Source organism: Hippopotamus amphibius, chromosome 1 (genome assembly GCF_030028045.1).
Source record: "Hippopotamus amphibius kiboko isolate mHipAmp2 chromosome 1, mHipAmp2.hap2, whole genome shotgun sequence".
NCBI classification, from domain to species: domain Eukaryota; kingdom Metazoa; phylum Chordata; class Mammalia; order Artiodactyla; family Hippopotamidae; genus Hippopotamus; species Hippopotamus amphibius.
The window spans coordinates 59,710,368-59,724,525 of record NC_080186.1 but is presented as its reverse complement, the minus strand read 5'-3'; the positions used below and the strand labels follow the sequence as shown (position 1 = coordinate 59,724,525).

Below are 14,158 nucleotides of genomic sequence, written 5' to 3'. Positions count from 1 at the left end.
AAAGAAGTTGAAATGGATGGAGATGGGAGAAGTACAGCAGTTTTATGAAAACAGAGAAAATCTAAGGCATAAAAGAATCTGAAGAAGAGTTACAGTAGGGCATTTTGACAATTCTAAATAAAGTCTACTTATTTTGACTTAGAGAATGGGTGACTTTTCAGAATAAAATTTCCTATAATAGTATACATTAAGAAAGAACTCAGGTTTTAAAAAAGTGAATGTCATTTGTATGCCTAGAACAGCACTATTCACAATAGCCAAAAGGTAGAAGCAACCCAAATGTTTAATAGCTGAAAAGACAGAATGCAGCATATACATGCAATGGAATATTATTCAGCCTTAACAAGTAAGGCTTTCTTGATGCATGCCACAAGATGGATGAATCTCAAAGACAATCACGCTAAGTGAAATAAGCCAGTCATAAAAGGATAGATATTGTATGATTCCACTTAAATGAAGTACACAGAGCAGTCAAACTCATAGAGACAGAAAGCTGAATGGTTGCCAGGAGCTGGGGGAAGGGAGAATGGGGAGTTATTGTTCAATAGATATAAAGTTTCAGTTTAAGAAGATGAAAAAATTCTGGAGATGGTTGGCGGTAATGGCTGCACTACAGTGTGAATGTACTTATTGCCTCCTGGGACAGACTAAACGTTTGTGTCCCCTCAGAATTCATACATTGACACCTAATCCCCAACACAATGGTATTTGGAGGTGAAACCTTTGGGAGGGAACCGGATCATAAGGCTAGAGCCCTCATGAATGGGATAGAGCCCTTCTAAGAAAAGATATAAAAGAAATACGGTTGCTCTCTTTTCCACATAAGGATACAGCAGGAAGGCAGCTGTCTACAAGCCAAGAAGTGGGCCCTCACAAGACACTGGATCTGCCTTCCCAGACTGAAGAATTGTGACATATAAATGTTTGTTGTTTAAGCCACCCAATCTATGGTAATTTTTATTATAGCGGCCTGAACTAAGACACCAGTGAACTGTACGTTTAAAAATGACTAAAATGGTGAATTTTATATTATGTATATATTACCACAATATATTTTTTTAAAAAGTGTCTCAGGAATCATTTCTACGTTGCCTGGAATAAGAACCACTGGAAGGACTTAGTTCCTGAGGGTGAAAGCTAGTTGGATGTCCCATAGAAAGACAGCACCTTTCTTTGACAAGGGAAAACACCTTTAAAATTACTATGTTCTAGAGAGTGTATGAATAAGCAAAAAAAAAAAGCGAAAAAATAATTTCCTTCTACTTAACTTAATGATAAAATATCTATAATCTGTTTGCTTGAAAGCCAAGCACCTGGAAGGTTTCTTTTAAAATGAAGCATCCAGGGCTTCCGTGGTGGTGCAGTGGTTAAGAATCCACCTGCCAATTCAGGGGACATGGGTTTGAGCCCTGGTCTGGGAAGATCCCACATGACAAAGACCCAACACAGCCAATAAATAAGAATAAATAAATTTATAAAAAAATAAGAAATAAAAAAAATAAAATAAAGCATCCAAAAGTATTTCTGATACCAAAACAATTATGATGACAAGCTACATGTATTTTCAGAATCATCAGCTACAGATGGCCTCACATTTAAAAACAGTAAACTTTTGTTTTAATATATACAACTGGAGTTTTGCTTATAAAGAAAAAGAACAAACACCTTAACTGATGTACACTTATCAGTAAACTAAATGCTCAACTAAAAACTCAGGAGCTAAAGTGTCAGACCTTTACTCAACAAAGTCTGCACAGAGTACCAGCACAACATTTTACAAGTAAAGATTTTAAAGGGTACAGTGCTATGAGTAATTATGTAGGTGTTTCATAAAGCTTTCTTGATAATTATTATGCTGATTCTAACAGAAATAAAATGTCAGCAGCACCCACCAAAGAAATCATATGGGGTTGTGGTCATTTTCAAAACACCACTACTAAAGTTTAGTGTGTAATGAAACAAGGAACATAAAAAAAAAAAAAACACATATGCTTTTGCTTTTTTGGACTGAAGGTTGTATATCCAGGTAGAGGCAATTCTGTGTCACCAGCAGGGCCACTAAAAGGTCAGGAGAGGCCTACAGACTTGTACTTTTTGAGACACCTAGCACATTATTACACAAAGAAATACCAAAGGAGGGTTACAAAATGATTTATTTTAAACATTTACTTTTAAAAAATAATTATCTTAACATCAAAAAATGCAATCAAACGTTGGTTTGAGTTCTGCTATGACTTTGTCAAATCACGTCAGTTCCACAGCTTGCTGTTTTCTCATCTGTAAAATGTAGACAATACACATGTTCTCCTACTTCACGGGACTGAGAGCAAAACACATATAAAGTATTTGAAAATGTTTAAGAATTTTTTTTTAAATTAAGGCATCATTACAGCACATACTGTTTAAATATGTTTTGCTTTTCTTATTTCAAAAAGGTATTTTAGATAATGTAAGGCAGATGTAGATTCTCGAAAATAACTGGCTATTACAAATAGAAAATTTTAAAAACAAAAACTTTACTGACTTTTCCTAAAACCAGCTTTGATTTTAATTTGTGGCACACTATATAACACTTCACAGTAATTTTTTTTTCTCTCTTGATGATTAAAAGTGGCTAACAACTTCTTTAATGATTGGAAGTGCAACGGTATGTTCTTGAATGTGATAAGCTTATTTCTTTCTCTACAGATATTTCTTTACTCCAGATACTTTTTGTACTATCTCAGCCTTGAATATGAATTTTCTGCCTCTTCATATGTCTTTCATCATGATTTCTTAGGTCTATATATGTTCTCATATAAATAATACTACAAATGTTTATAGAGCATACTTTTAACACACTAGACATTTTGCTAAGAGCTAGCAAAATAATATAAATGATGTAGATGTTGGAGCTATCAAAGAATGATGTAAAACCTACCACTATAAGACTGCTCTTTGTGGCCTTAACAGTAAAAATATCTATTAAATAAGCTTACTTTTCTCCAGGCTAAACATGCATTACATTCAAAGTTCTTATGGAAGTGTGAAAATAAGTATTTTGTATACTTCATTCTACTTACATGTAAGCATACTTAAAATGATGAAAATGCTTACTTACTCGTACACCTTTAGGTCCTGGATTACCTTCTGGTCCAGCTAAACCCTAGTGTGAACAAAAGACATCATCATCATACTACAGTACTTTTTAAAGAGTTACTGATCAATAGATTAATAAAAAGGGCACATAAAAGGTATCATTTTCACAAGTATAAACTTCAGAACTCTGTATACTTAATGAAGACTATATACACTCAAGGAATTTTAGAATTTCAGAACCGAAAGAGGCATTTTATACAATCTATACACAAGTATATTTTAGATATCTAAATAAAGTAAACACATTGTCAGACAAAAATTATTTTTAAGTTATTTCTCATTGGAAAACTGCGTTCTTTTAAAAGACTTCTAATTAACTTATCTAAAATATATTTTAGATATATAAAAAGTATATAAAAATATAAAACGATACTTTATGTAAATGTAGTTTTCTAGTATGCTAAATGAGTAATTAATTTCAAGAGTAAGTAACCAATTCATGAAAGCCTAAGAAAGAAAACTTGTTCTCTTATTAGTCTATATGAAGTAGTTAGAGAAAGTTAGAAGTTATAGGGAAATAAATATGAAATTTGGAATGAATTTTCAAAACAGTATACAAAGACTTGAATCCAGTTCAAAGTATTCAGATAGTGTTATGTGTAGCACTGCCAACCGTGTCCCAAGTGTTTACAATTGTTTTATTAAAAGATGTTGCATATCATATAGAGTCTTAACTCATACCATTACTTCCTTTTAGTCAGTGGCAGTATTGCAAGATCAGAGCTGTTTCAACATTTTATAAACCCACTGGGCATTTTAACCTAGAAGGTTCCACTGTATATCACATCAAACCTGTTTAAAAACCCCACTCCCATTTTGAGCAAAATCTTCTGCAGTAAAATTTTTGAAGGATTTTTTACACTTCTGATATTAGAATTTTTTGGAATTATTTTGCTATGAGTAATTCATTATTTAATAAAAATAGACCAATTATCACTTGAACATTAACTCTTGAAAGAATATACAATGTATTAACCAAGAGGAACATAAAAAGAGAAGTTTAAACATAGTTACCTCACCTGCCTGCCAAGGTAACCACGTGAACCAATATTACCAGTGAATCCTGGAATTCCCTAAAATGAAAAATAATAAAACAATACAACAGAGTCAAAAGAAGCCCAATAAAACAAATTTGGTGCATACATAATAGCCAAGTTTGGAAAGAATATTTTTTCCATATAAAAATACTAAGGGTCCTGCACATTTCTTATCTGATTGAAGTCATCTATTTCAAATGAAAATGAGACAAAATTGCTAAATAAAAATAAATATAACTGTTAGATTAGGGACCTAAATGAGACACTGGCTAGTAATGACAAATCCAGGATGGAAACATCCAGTGATACATAAATTTTATAAAAATTTATATTAGAGAAAGAGTTGGTACATTTCATAATAACCAGTATCTTTACAAATTGAACTCCTTCTTGTCTCAGTCATCCTGAAATCTCCTTAATTATCGGAGCATAAGCTCCAGAAGATGAGTTAATGCATATTAAGTGGTAAATATCTGTGTCATGACACAGGTCTATCTAAAAATTCGCATAGCAACTTTGTATGGGAAACTCATTTTGAACTGACAACTTTGTATGCCTAATTTAACACAAGGTTTGCTTAAGGAAGGCTGATATATGGAGACTCAAAGGCATAAGGAAACTTGCTGCAGAACTGTGTGGAAAAGTGAGAAGAAATACCTCCATTTGTTGTTACTTTGTTCCATTGATACATGATTCATTCATTCATTCATTCATTCATTCATTCAGTTTATTCAAATTTTAGGTCTGTTAAATAATTTGTGAACCAAATGCCAGAATATGTGTTGAGCTGTCTTTACTTAACTTCAAATAGTGACAGCAGTGATAAATTTCATAGATTCTTTATTATGTAAAATTCATTTCTCATTTGTTGTTTGTAAAAGATAATAAAAGACACTAGCTCTTTGCCCCTCTGCTCTGAAGTATACAGAAGAGTGTTACCTCTGGTTTAACTATAGAAACACTTTAAAATTCCTAAAATTTAGAAAATCTAGAGAAAAAACAGACCAAGAAAAAGGCAAATGGAGCATCACAGTGGAAAGTTTTCACCCTCTCATTCCATTAGACTTGCAGCCTCCTGATATGTCCTTCTCTCCACTTTTCCCAGAATCCATCTCTCAGTTTTGTTTTCTCTCATTCTCCCTGTTGTCTCCCCCTTCCTTCACTTGGTTCCAACAACTGCCCTTTACTTAGCACTTATTTATGCGCCAATCACTATGCCATGCACTTTACATCTACTTTACATTTATGAGCTAGATACTATTTTCTCCACTTTACATTTGAAGAAACTAAGATACAGAGAAGTTATGAAACTTGCCCAAGATGGCACAGTAAGCAGCAGAGCCTGGATGTGAACCCAGACAATCTGACAAAAGTTGTCACATGTGTGTATGCACAGACACACTTATATACACATATGCCTACATACATACATATATACACACACACATGCAGACATCTGTACATATATGTCAATGAACGACTTAACAGAATGTGAAAAGTTGCCTTTTGAGAATTACAGAGGAATTTAGACACTAAGTTGTATCTCCACCCTTGGAAAAATTAGGAATAGTAAACCTGCCCCAATCCCACTTCTCCCTCTAAGAATTAAAGCACACGTTCTGAGTCAGACTTCACTGAGAGTTGCAGCACTGCTAGCACGGGTCCTCTCTATCTCTTAGTTTTTTCATTAGTAAAATACAATAATAATAACTAGGTCACAGGATTATTGCGTAGAGAAAACAGAACAATGTGTAAAAATATATTTAAAAGCAGGGGTAACTGCAATAATTCTTAGACTTGTGGAGCATTAAATGAGTTAACATATGGAAATATTCAATAAAAAATATTCAATGAATAATTATACTACTTGAAGTTCCAGTTAACAGCAGTACAGTTTCGCAACTAATAAAGACTCAGTAAATGACAGCCTTTATTACTAGAGCTTGCACAGAGGATATAATTACTTTCCTAAATGTTTGCTGACCAGTTTATAGATATTTACAAAATTTCCGGAAGGGAATGTCTCCTAGCTTATTAGTTATGCTCCTTTTAATGTCCACAGTGCTTCCGCAGTTAAAATGCAAAATGATTTTAGTTGTTCCCCACAGTTATCACCAATTTTATCTTCTTTCTTCTGGAAATAAATAAAATAGAACTGATTCCACTAATACATTTTCCAACCTTAAAATTGATTTTAGACTCTTCTCAAAAGCATATCACCGTCAGAACAGTAACATGTATACTAACAGAACTAGGTTATAGAACAGCTGTGAGAAAACTGATTAGTACTGACAAATGGTCAATTTTTCACTTGTGATATGTCAGGTGTTCTTCATTAGAATCTACACATTTCTGCCAAAGCAGTATTCTAGGGATTTTTTTTTCCTCCCCATAACTAATCCCTCCTGCCCTTCTGATTTTTTTTCACCACAAATGCTCAAATACCTCTCAGCACTCGTTTGATGTTCAGGAAACTGAGATTTTACTTGCTACTGATACATATTTCGTTTGCCATGTCTAGTAATTAGCAGCCCTGAAAAACTGTGCCTCAGGGACTAAACAGAGTGCACTATTCCTCTTAACATGAATGAAAGAGAAAATTGGCTTCAGTTCTTCATTTATCTTTCCCTCAGGGATAATCCATCACTTTTCTTTCTGGAGCTCCCTTTAGGGCTTCCTGAGGCCCTTTGTTAAATCTCCAACAATGATTTGTCACCTTAGTATCTAATCTCCTACACTTTTCACCGATTTATTCATACTGGCCTAATACACATTATATTGAAAACAAGAGATATGACTTTATTTTTTCCTTTGACATAATGATATGTTATTTTCTGGTGGGAGAGAGAAGGAATAACATGATCATAAACTAAATAGTTTGCAAACTATTTTGACTATTACATATGTGTGTATATGCAGAATGGACAACAAATAGCATATATGCCATTCTAATTTGGGCTGTTGTTAAAATTTGCATTCCTTCATGCAATGGTAGGGAACGAGCAGCTGTGGACAGACTTTGGAGAACAGGCAAGCCCCTAAAAGGTACAAAAAAATCAGGTGTGTGTGTGTGCATATGCATGGATAATCCAGGGACAGGGTACATAGCATTTATGAGATTCTCACAGGGGTTTATGAACAACAAAAGTTTAAGATTGCTGTTCTGGAGCATGTTAGGCAGGTAGTGAAAGTCAGCCTAAGATGTGAAGGAAAAAAACCCATAAAATTTAATAGATAATAAATTAGAGGTTTTTCCTGTACTAAACAGAGTAAAAAGCACTAAGAAAAATTGAAAGAGTTAAGTGGGGGAAAATAATCTCTCAATGGAGTCCCCTACTGTGTGCCTTTTTCACTGGAGAAGAAGCAAGTCTTATAAAGGAAGAATACTTACTTGTTCACCTCGGAGTCCTGGGAGCCCTGGATGTCCTTTGAGACCCTGCAAGGGTAAAGGTGAAGACGTGCTATGAAAAGTAAACCCATTTGAGCCAAATAACTAACCACAGTTGTCTTTCACCCCAACTTTTGATTTTCTCATTAATACAAATGTAATTCTTACTAATCTATTATTAAATGTAATCCTTTTAATTTAATAAAAATTAATTTTTGTAAATAATAAATTCTTATTAATAATTCTTTTGAGTGTTATTTGAATGATTTGTTGTGTTATTTGAATGATTTGCTATCAACTAAAACGGTTACATAGTATTGAATTTTTAGAAAAAGCAACTTTTATAAAAAGGCTGGCATCTAACAATGGATCTGTTAAATTTTGCTGAAGCTTTTTAAAAGTTGGTTTTAGTTCATTAATGCTGAAACAAAATGCCCTCAAGCATAATCTGTTTGTAATTATTGAAAAACTGGCAGTGTCAGGCAGTTTCCAGGCAGTTTCTCTAATCTAAAATATTGTCATAACATTCTGTGAGTGAGTGAATAAAAAGAGACTGCTCACAGATTCATCAAAAAAGGTTTTATAGGGACTTCCCTGGTGGTCCAGTGGTTAAGAATCTGCCTTTCAATGCAGTGGAAACAGGTTCAATCCCTGGTCAGGGAACTAAGATCCCATATGCTGCAGGGCAACTAAGCCCGCATGCTCTAGAGCCTGCACATCACAATGAAAGACCCCGTGTGCTGCAACTATGACCCGATGCAGCCAAATAAATATTTTTTTAAAAAGAGTTTTATAAAGCTGTCTACATGTCCGTTCTCTGCATCTGTGTTTCTATCCCTGCCCTGCAAATAGGTTCATCTGTACCATTTTTCTAGATTCCACATATATGCGTTAATACATGATATTTGTTTTCCTCTTTCTGACTTACTTCACTCTGTATGACAGTATCTAAGTCCATCCACATCTCTACAAATGACCCAATTTTCTTCCTTTTTATGGCTGAGTAATATTCCAGTATATATATGTATCTCATCTTCTTTATCCATTCACCTGTCTATGGACATTTAGGTTGTTTCCACGTCCTGGCTACTGTAAGTAGTGCTGCAATAAACACTGGGGTACATGTGACTTTTTGAATTATGGTTTTCTCAGGGTGTATAGGAAGAGTGGGATGAATTGGGAGATTAGGTTTGACATAAATACACTACCATGTGTAAAATAGATAGCTAGTGGGAACCTGTACAGCACAGGGAGCTCAGGTTGGTGCTTTGTGATGACCTAGATGGGTGGGATGGGGGGGGAAGAGGTCCGAGAGAGGGGATATATGTATACATATAGCTGATTTACTTCACTGTACAGCAGAAACTAACAAAACATTGTAAAGCAATTATACTCCAATAAAAAATCAGTAACAAATTTTATACATCAATTATACTGCAATAAAAAAAGAGAAATTAGTAACAAAAAAATTTTCCAAATGAGAACCGAAATAAAATCTTCCTCTCTATCATCAACATCCAAAGATATAAAAGAAATAGTAACCTTTATTCTTTAGAAAGATATTCTATGAGCAAAAGAAAGGAAGCTAAAAGAAGGGACAGGAAAAAAGAAAGGACACTTTGGAGTATATTTGTACAGCTCTAATCAACAATCAGTAAATCAACCTGCTGTTTACTAGATTTTGCTGTATATAGAAGAAGAAAAAAAGTTCCTTTTTAAAAGAACCTCTTAGAATTTTAAGCAAACTTCAAAAACCTGAGATAAATTATAGCTTACAAATCTCAGAAACTTCAAATTAATGTACTGCAAACAGAAGTTTTTGGGGTCTCAGGATACTGCAAACTGAAGTTTTTGGGGTCTCTTTCAACAGAATGAAAATAGTCATTCACGATTAATCACTGAGGGTTTATGATCTTGGATTAATAAATTAGAGAAGGAAATGATGCTCTGGTTAGACAACGGGGAACTTAGAAGAGGTGCCTATTTGAAAAATAAAGAAATGATTTAAGCAGACTCTGAGGTGATAAACTTTAAGCAAAAGTAAATGTTTAAGTACAGAGGCCTTTTGGGAACCAGAGAGAAGACCAGAAATGTAAGAAAGCAAGCTGAAGACAAAAATTTTTGTGTGATCAGCATATGTAAGCATATCAGTAATAAGGGAATAAAAGGAGGAAAAAAACAAGAGGGCAGAGGAAATGGCCTGTCCTCTGGAAGCTCTGTTCTTTTGTGATTAGGCTATTAGAGATCAGAGAAGTGACCATGAGAAAGAAGGGGGAAAAAAAGAGGGAGGAAAAAGGAAGGCAGGCCAGAGAAATTTCACTGAGCCAGACACCTCATGTGCCAGACACTGCGCCAGCCACTTCCAAATACCTAAGCTAATTCTATGGCAATCCTATGAAGTAGCTATCTTCCCCATTTTACAGATGAGAAATTAAATGATGAGACCAAAGTCATGTAGGCAGTAAGGTGGACTCATGTTGGTTTGACAGATTTCTTAAGAATTGAGTAACCTACCCTTCTACTTACTTTACACGCCTGTATTTGTCTCAGACTCAAACGTAAGCTGTCCTCATTCTCATCAAATGTTCAAACATTAATTATAGACAACCAAGACAAATCAACAAAAGGAATCATATGTCATATAATCATGGTATTATTAAAGTTACACATTTACCCATAGCATTTTATATACCTACAGTTTCACTCTGAGTTGATACTTTTTTTTAAGATCGCTAAAGACCAGCCTAATTACAAAATAGGAGACATTGTTCTCAGTTGTCCAAATGCTACACAGGATTCTACAAATAAAAATATCCACAAAGCTAAGTTTTTTCACTTTTTCAATGGGAAATTAGAAATGTCCTCAGCACTAAGATAGTGGCAGTGGCTTAGAAGGATGGAGTTCCCAAGAGAGCATCCAGAAGATGAGAAATGAGGAGCCAGGGCGAGAGGTACATAGGTAGGGAAACTCTCTGCCATGGGCCTAGTTCCTTTTCTTTAAAAAAACAAAACAAAACAAAACAAAAAACACTGTGCTTCCATATTTATTTACTCATTTTTATTTCTGTGAACCACTGAGTGTAACTATATGCTTCCCTTTCTTTGGCCACTCTCTGTTACTCTGACCAGAGTTTCTTCCCTCCCCAGCCCCGGTGAAACAGAATGCAGTGATGCCACAACTTCTTTAGCTTTCTTTCCCTGAAGCAGTTTAAAACAGTGAACTAGACATGTTGATCATAATATCCTCTGAATGTACAATTCCCTCTGAAGCGATTCTTCTTCACCCACAGACTCTAAAAACAAGGCAGCACCGAACAGTCATGATCTTTTCTTCCTCAGCTCACTCGAACCTCAGTCACAGGAGATCACACTCAATCTAAGGGAAGCCGACATCAAGTCTGGCCAGTAGGCTATGAGGCCACTTGGAATGGAGAGTTTTGCCTGAACAGGGTCAAGCTGGGCCAGTCAAATCTTTTTTAAAATAAAGTTCAACAGGAAGGAAAGGAGGGAAGGAGGGAGAGAGGGAGGAGGGAGGGAGGGGATGGGAGGGGAGAAGGAAAGAAAGAAGGAAAAAAGAAAGAAGGAAGGAAGGGAAGGAAGGAAAGATTGATTTAGGTACTTAGCTGAAGCTAGAAAGACTGACAAAGAAAGAATAAGAGGAAGAGAAGAAAGCCAAAGTATAAGTAAAAAATTTAGAGTAAGCAAAAACTATGTTGAGAAAAAGTTGTTGTCAGAGGAAAAGCCAGATAACACAAAAAGGCAGATGCAGAGAGAGTAGATGAGTAGCAGTACTAATAGAAAAATACAGTCCAAGATCCACAAACTAACGCTGCTAAGATATTCAGAGCTTCTTTGAATCAGTGCCTGTCTCCATGAGACCAAGTCATATTACAGTACCTATTTTTAGATTCCATGGGTCCCTGGTTTCCCTTAATGCTGTAGAGAGGATTGAAATAATTCTCTCTTCCTTGAGATAGCCTAAGTCTCCCTTCTTTGCAATCAAAAGAGACTGAGTAAAACAAAATGGTTTTGGTTTGGTTTGGTTTCCTACTACTAATAACGAAAAGACCAGGCACACTGAGCTCTAGATCCAGTTTTGCCACTAACTAGTTATATCTTGAATTTCAAAGTCTTCATTTGTAAAATGACAGCACTGAATCAAATTACTGCTAAATTTCCTTTTAACTGTCAGCATTCTGCAATTATTTGAATCTGTTAAGAAAGTCATTACTTTTTTTTCCCCACTTTTCATTGAATGAAAAACAAAGGCATTTATAAGAGTCAATTCAGGCTTTGAGGCACAGGAAGAATTCAAGTAACATTGATCTATGTATCAGAGAAAAACCAGATTCAGGCTCCCATGGGCATATGACCTGAAACAAAGATGGGAACTCTGGGATCAACAGAATGGAAAGAGAGTAGGTCAGCTAGGAGGCTATTATGACAGTCTAGGTGCAAGATGATTATAGTTTAGATTTGAGGGCAGAGTTGGAGATGATATATAAGCCCCTTAAACAGTTTAAACTTAAGCTTCTTAACTATTTTATTCAAGGTGGTATCCTCAGTGTCTAGAATATAGTAAGTGTTCGTTAATTAATTGTTGGAAAGATTTGGATAAATAATGAATTGATGTAAAAACTTAGAGGAACTTGAGAGTTACTTGGGGGAAAACAGATTCTAAGTATTTAATATGATATCTCAATTCTCTTAATATTGAAATGAAAGGTAATAAGTGGGAGAAAAAATATCTTTTGTTATTTTTCAATGTAATATTATTCTACTATAATATACTGGGGTTAGCACCACTATTATATAAAAGCCTCCATTTTCCCCCTAATTTGTGACTATAGCCCTCATTTGTCTTCTACTTAAATACTAGTCTGTAACATTTCAAAAAACAAAGGGAATAAGTTCCTGGGAAAAATGCCTACATTCAAGCTTTGGCATAGCTCCAATCTAGGACCTGACACTTTATTTTTAAAATTTTGTTTATATTGTATTCTTTTGAAAATATTATTTGAGTCATTGTTATTCCTATACTCACGTCGAAATAATAACAAAAAAAGTCCAGTAACTAAAAACATATGATTTTTCTCTGACGAATATACTGAAACTGATGTGAACACGTCTTAAGAAATGCCAATAGAAAAAATTTACAAATTCTGTCTTAGAACAGATTAAAAACTCATTACAATAGGGTTGTCACAATGTTTGTTGAGATGGAAAGTTGCCTTACCAAGAATTTCAATAACGGGGCTTAGAATCTAATTTAATACAGAGATTTTAATTTTAAATCTTATTTTAACAAGAATGTGAACCCTAACAAATATGTTATCAACAGGTAACCACACAGGATAAGAAAAAAAAAGATAAAACTGAATCAAAATCAGAAATATTAAGGGACGGAAAAGAAACAAACTTCAAGGATATACCTGAACTCCCCCCAAGTAATTAAAACTTGAATACATAAATAAAATGTTTATCCATAAGGAAAACAGTGGTACCTTTTACAGACAGGCCATCCTTGCTTTGCACAGTACTAGAGGATCAGAAAGGCGATCATATAAACTGAAACCATGTCAAGCAATCTTAATAATGAGAAAAATTACAATTGTCCTGTGACCTTTAAACATTTTTGTCAGAACGTTAAAAAGTCTCACTGTCAGTTACATTTACATAGGGAAATGAAAAACAAGTTAAACTAATATTAATTTAGTATAGTGTAATTTAAAACATTAGAAGCTGTGAGAATTAAAGTCCCATTTCTTAGAAAAAAATTTATGAAGAATAGTTTGATTAGTAATTTTCTTGTATGAATAACCATACTGAGCAAGTATATAGTCTATGTTTTGGCAAATTGTCATACTCCTCTCTAGGTCAATTCCAAATATATTTCATCCTTTGCACTTTCAATATCATGAAATAGATCCAAGAGTTCTTCTAACGTGAAGTTTTTGCTGTTGTAACCTCCTCTGGGACATCTCTGTCCTATTCATCACAACTCTTTCCTCTTCTGTCAAAAAGTTTGCCTTTATTTAGTTTCTCTGTCTGCGTATCTAGAGTCTCCCAAATGGCAGCAGTGTCCTAGGATCAGCTATTTCTTCTATAATTCCACTTATATTTGATTCTAATTTCAGTTTCTGTGTTACCACTATTTATTTCATTGTACTTTCATCTTTGTTGACCAGTTTTTTTGATTATCCATTTGTGTAAAATGTCACATGAGTTTATCACAGAGAGAAGGAAGCAACACAGCTACACACTCTGCTACCTGTGAACTAACAGATGTGCAGTGTACAATCACCAAGAGATTCCGAATGAAACAATGTGACTGTTCACTGATCTCTATGCACATCTATTTATGCAGTGAGTTGTAAGCGGAAAAAACATAGCAAAGTTTATACTTTAGGCAGCTAACGGCAGTTAATATATTGTGGTAAGTGAAATTTAAATCATGTTGTTGGGAGACTGGTGTTATTTAATTAAACTGCAGTAAGTGAAATCTGTGTATATTGGAACCACACAAAGTGAGGAATGCTTGTGTAGTATATGTACTGAGAAAGATTCTCAATGACGTAATCTCCACGTTTTCAAC

The 14,158-nt window shown here is 34.5% G+C and overlaps 1 protein-coding gene across 1 annotated transcript in view; it reads right to left on the bottom strand.

Moving 5' to 3' along the window:
• Positions 1–14,158, bottom strand: part of COL24A1 (collagen type XXIV alpha 1 chain) — a 346,898-nt gene that overhangs the window by 275,017 nt on the left and 57,723 nt on the right. Inside the window, exons 9-11 of the mRNA XM_057714246.1 lie at positions 7,567–7,611; positions 4,158–4,211; positions 3,101–3,145 (exon numbers count right to left, since the gene is read on the bottom strand). Coding sequence (XP_057570229.1) covers positions 3,101–3,145; positions 4,158–4,211; positions 7,567–7,611 — 144 coding nt within the window. The remainder of the gene's footprint in view (positions 1–3,100; positions 3,146–4,157; positions 4,212–7,566; positions 7,612–14,158) is intronic.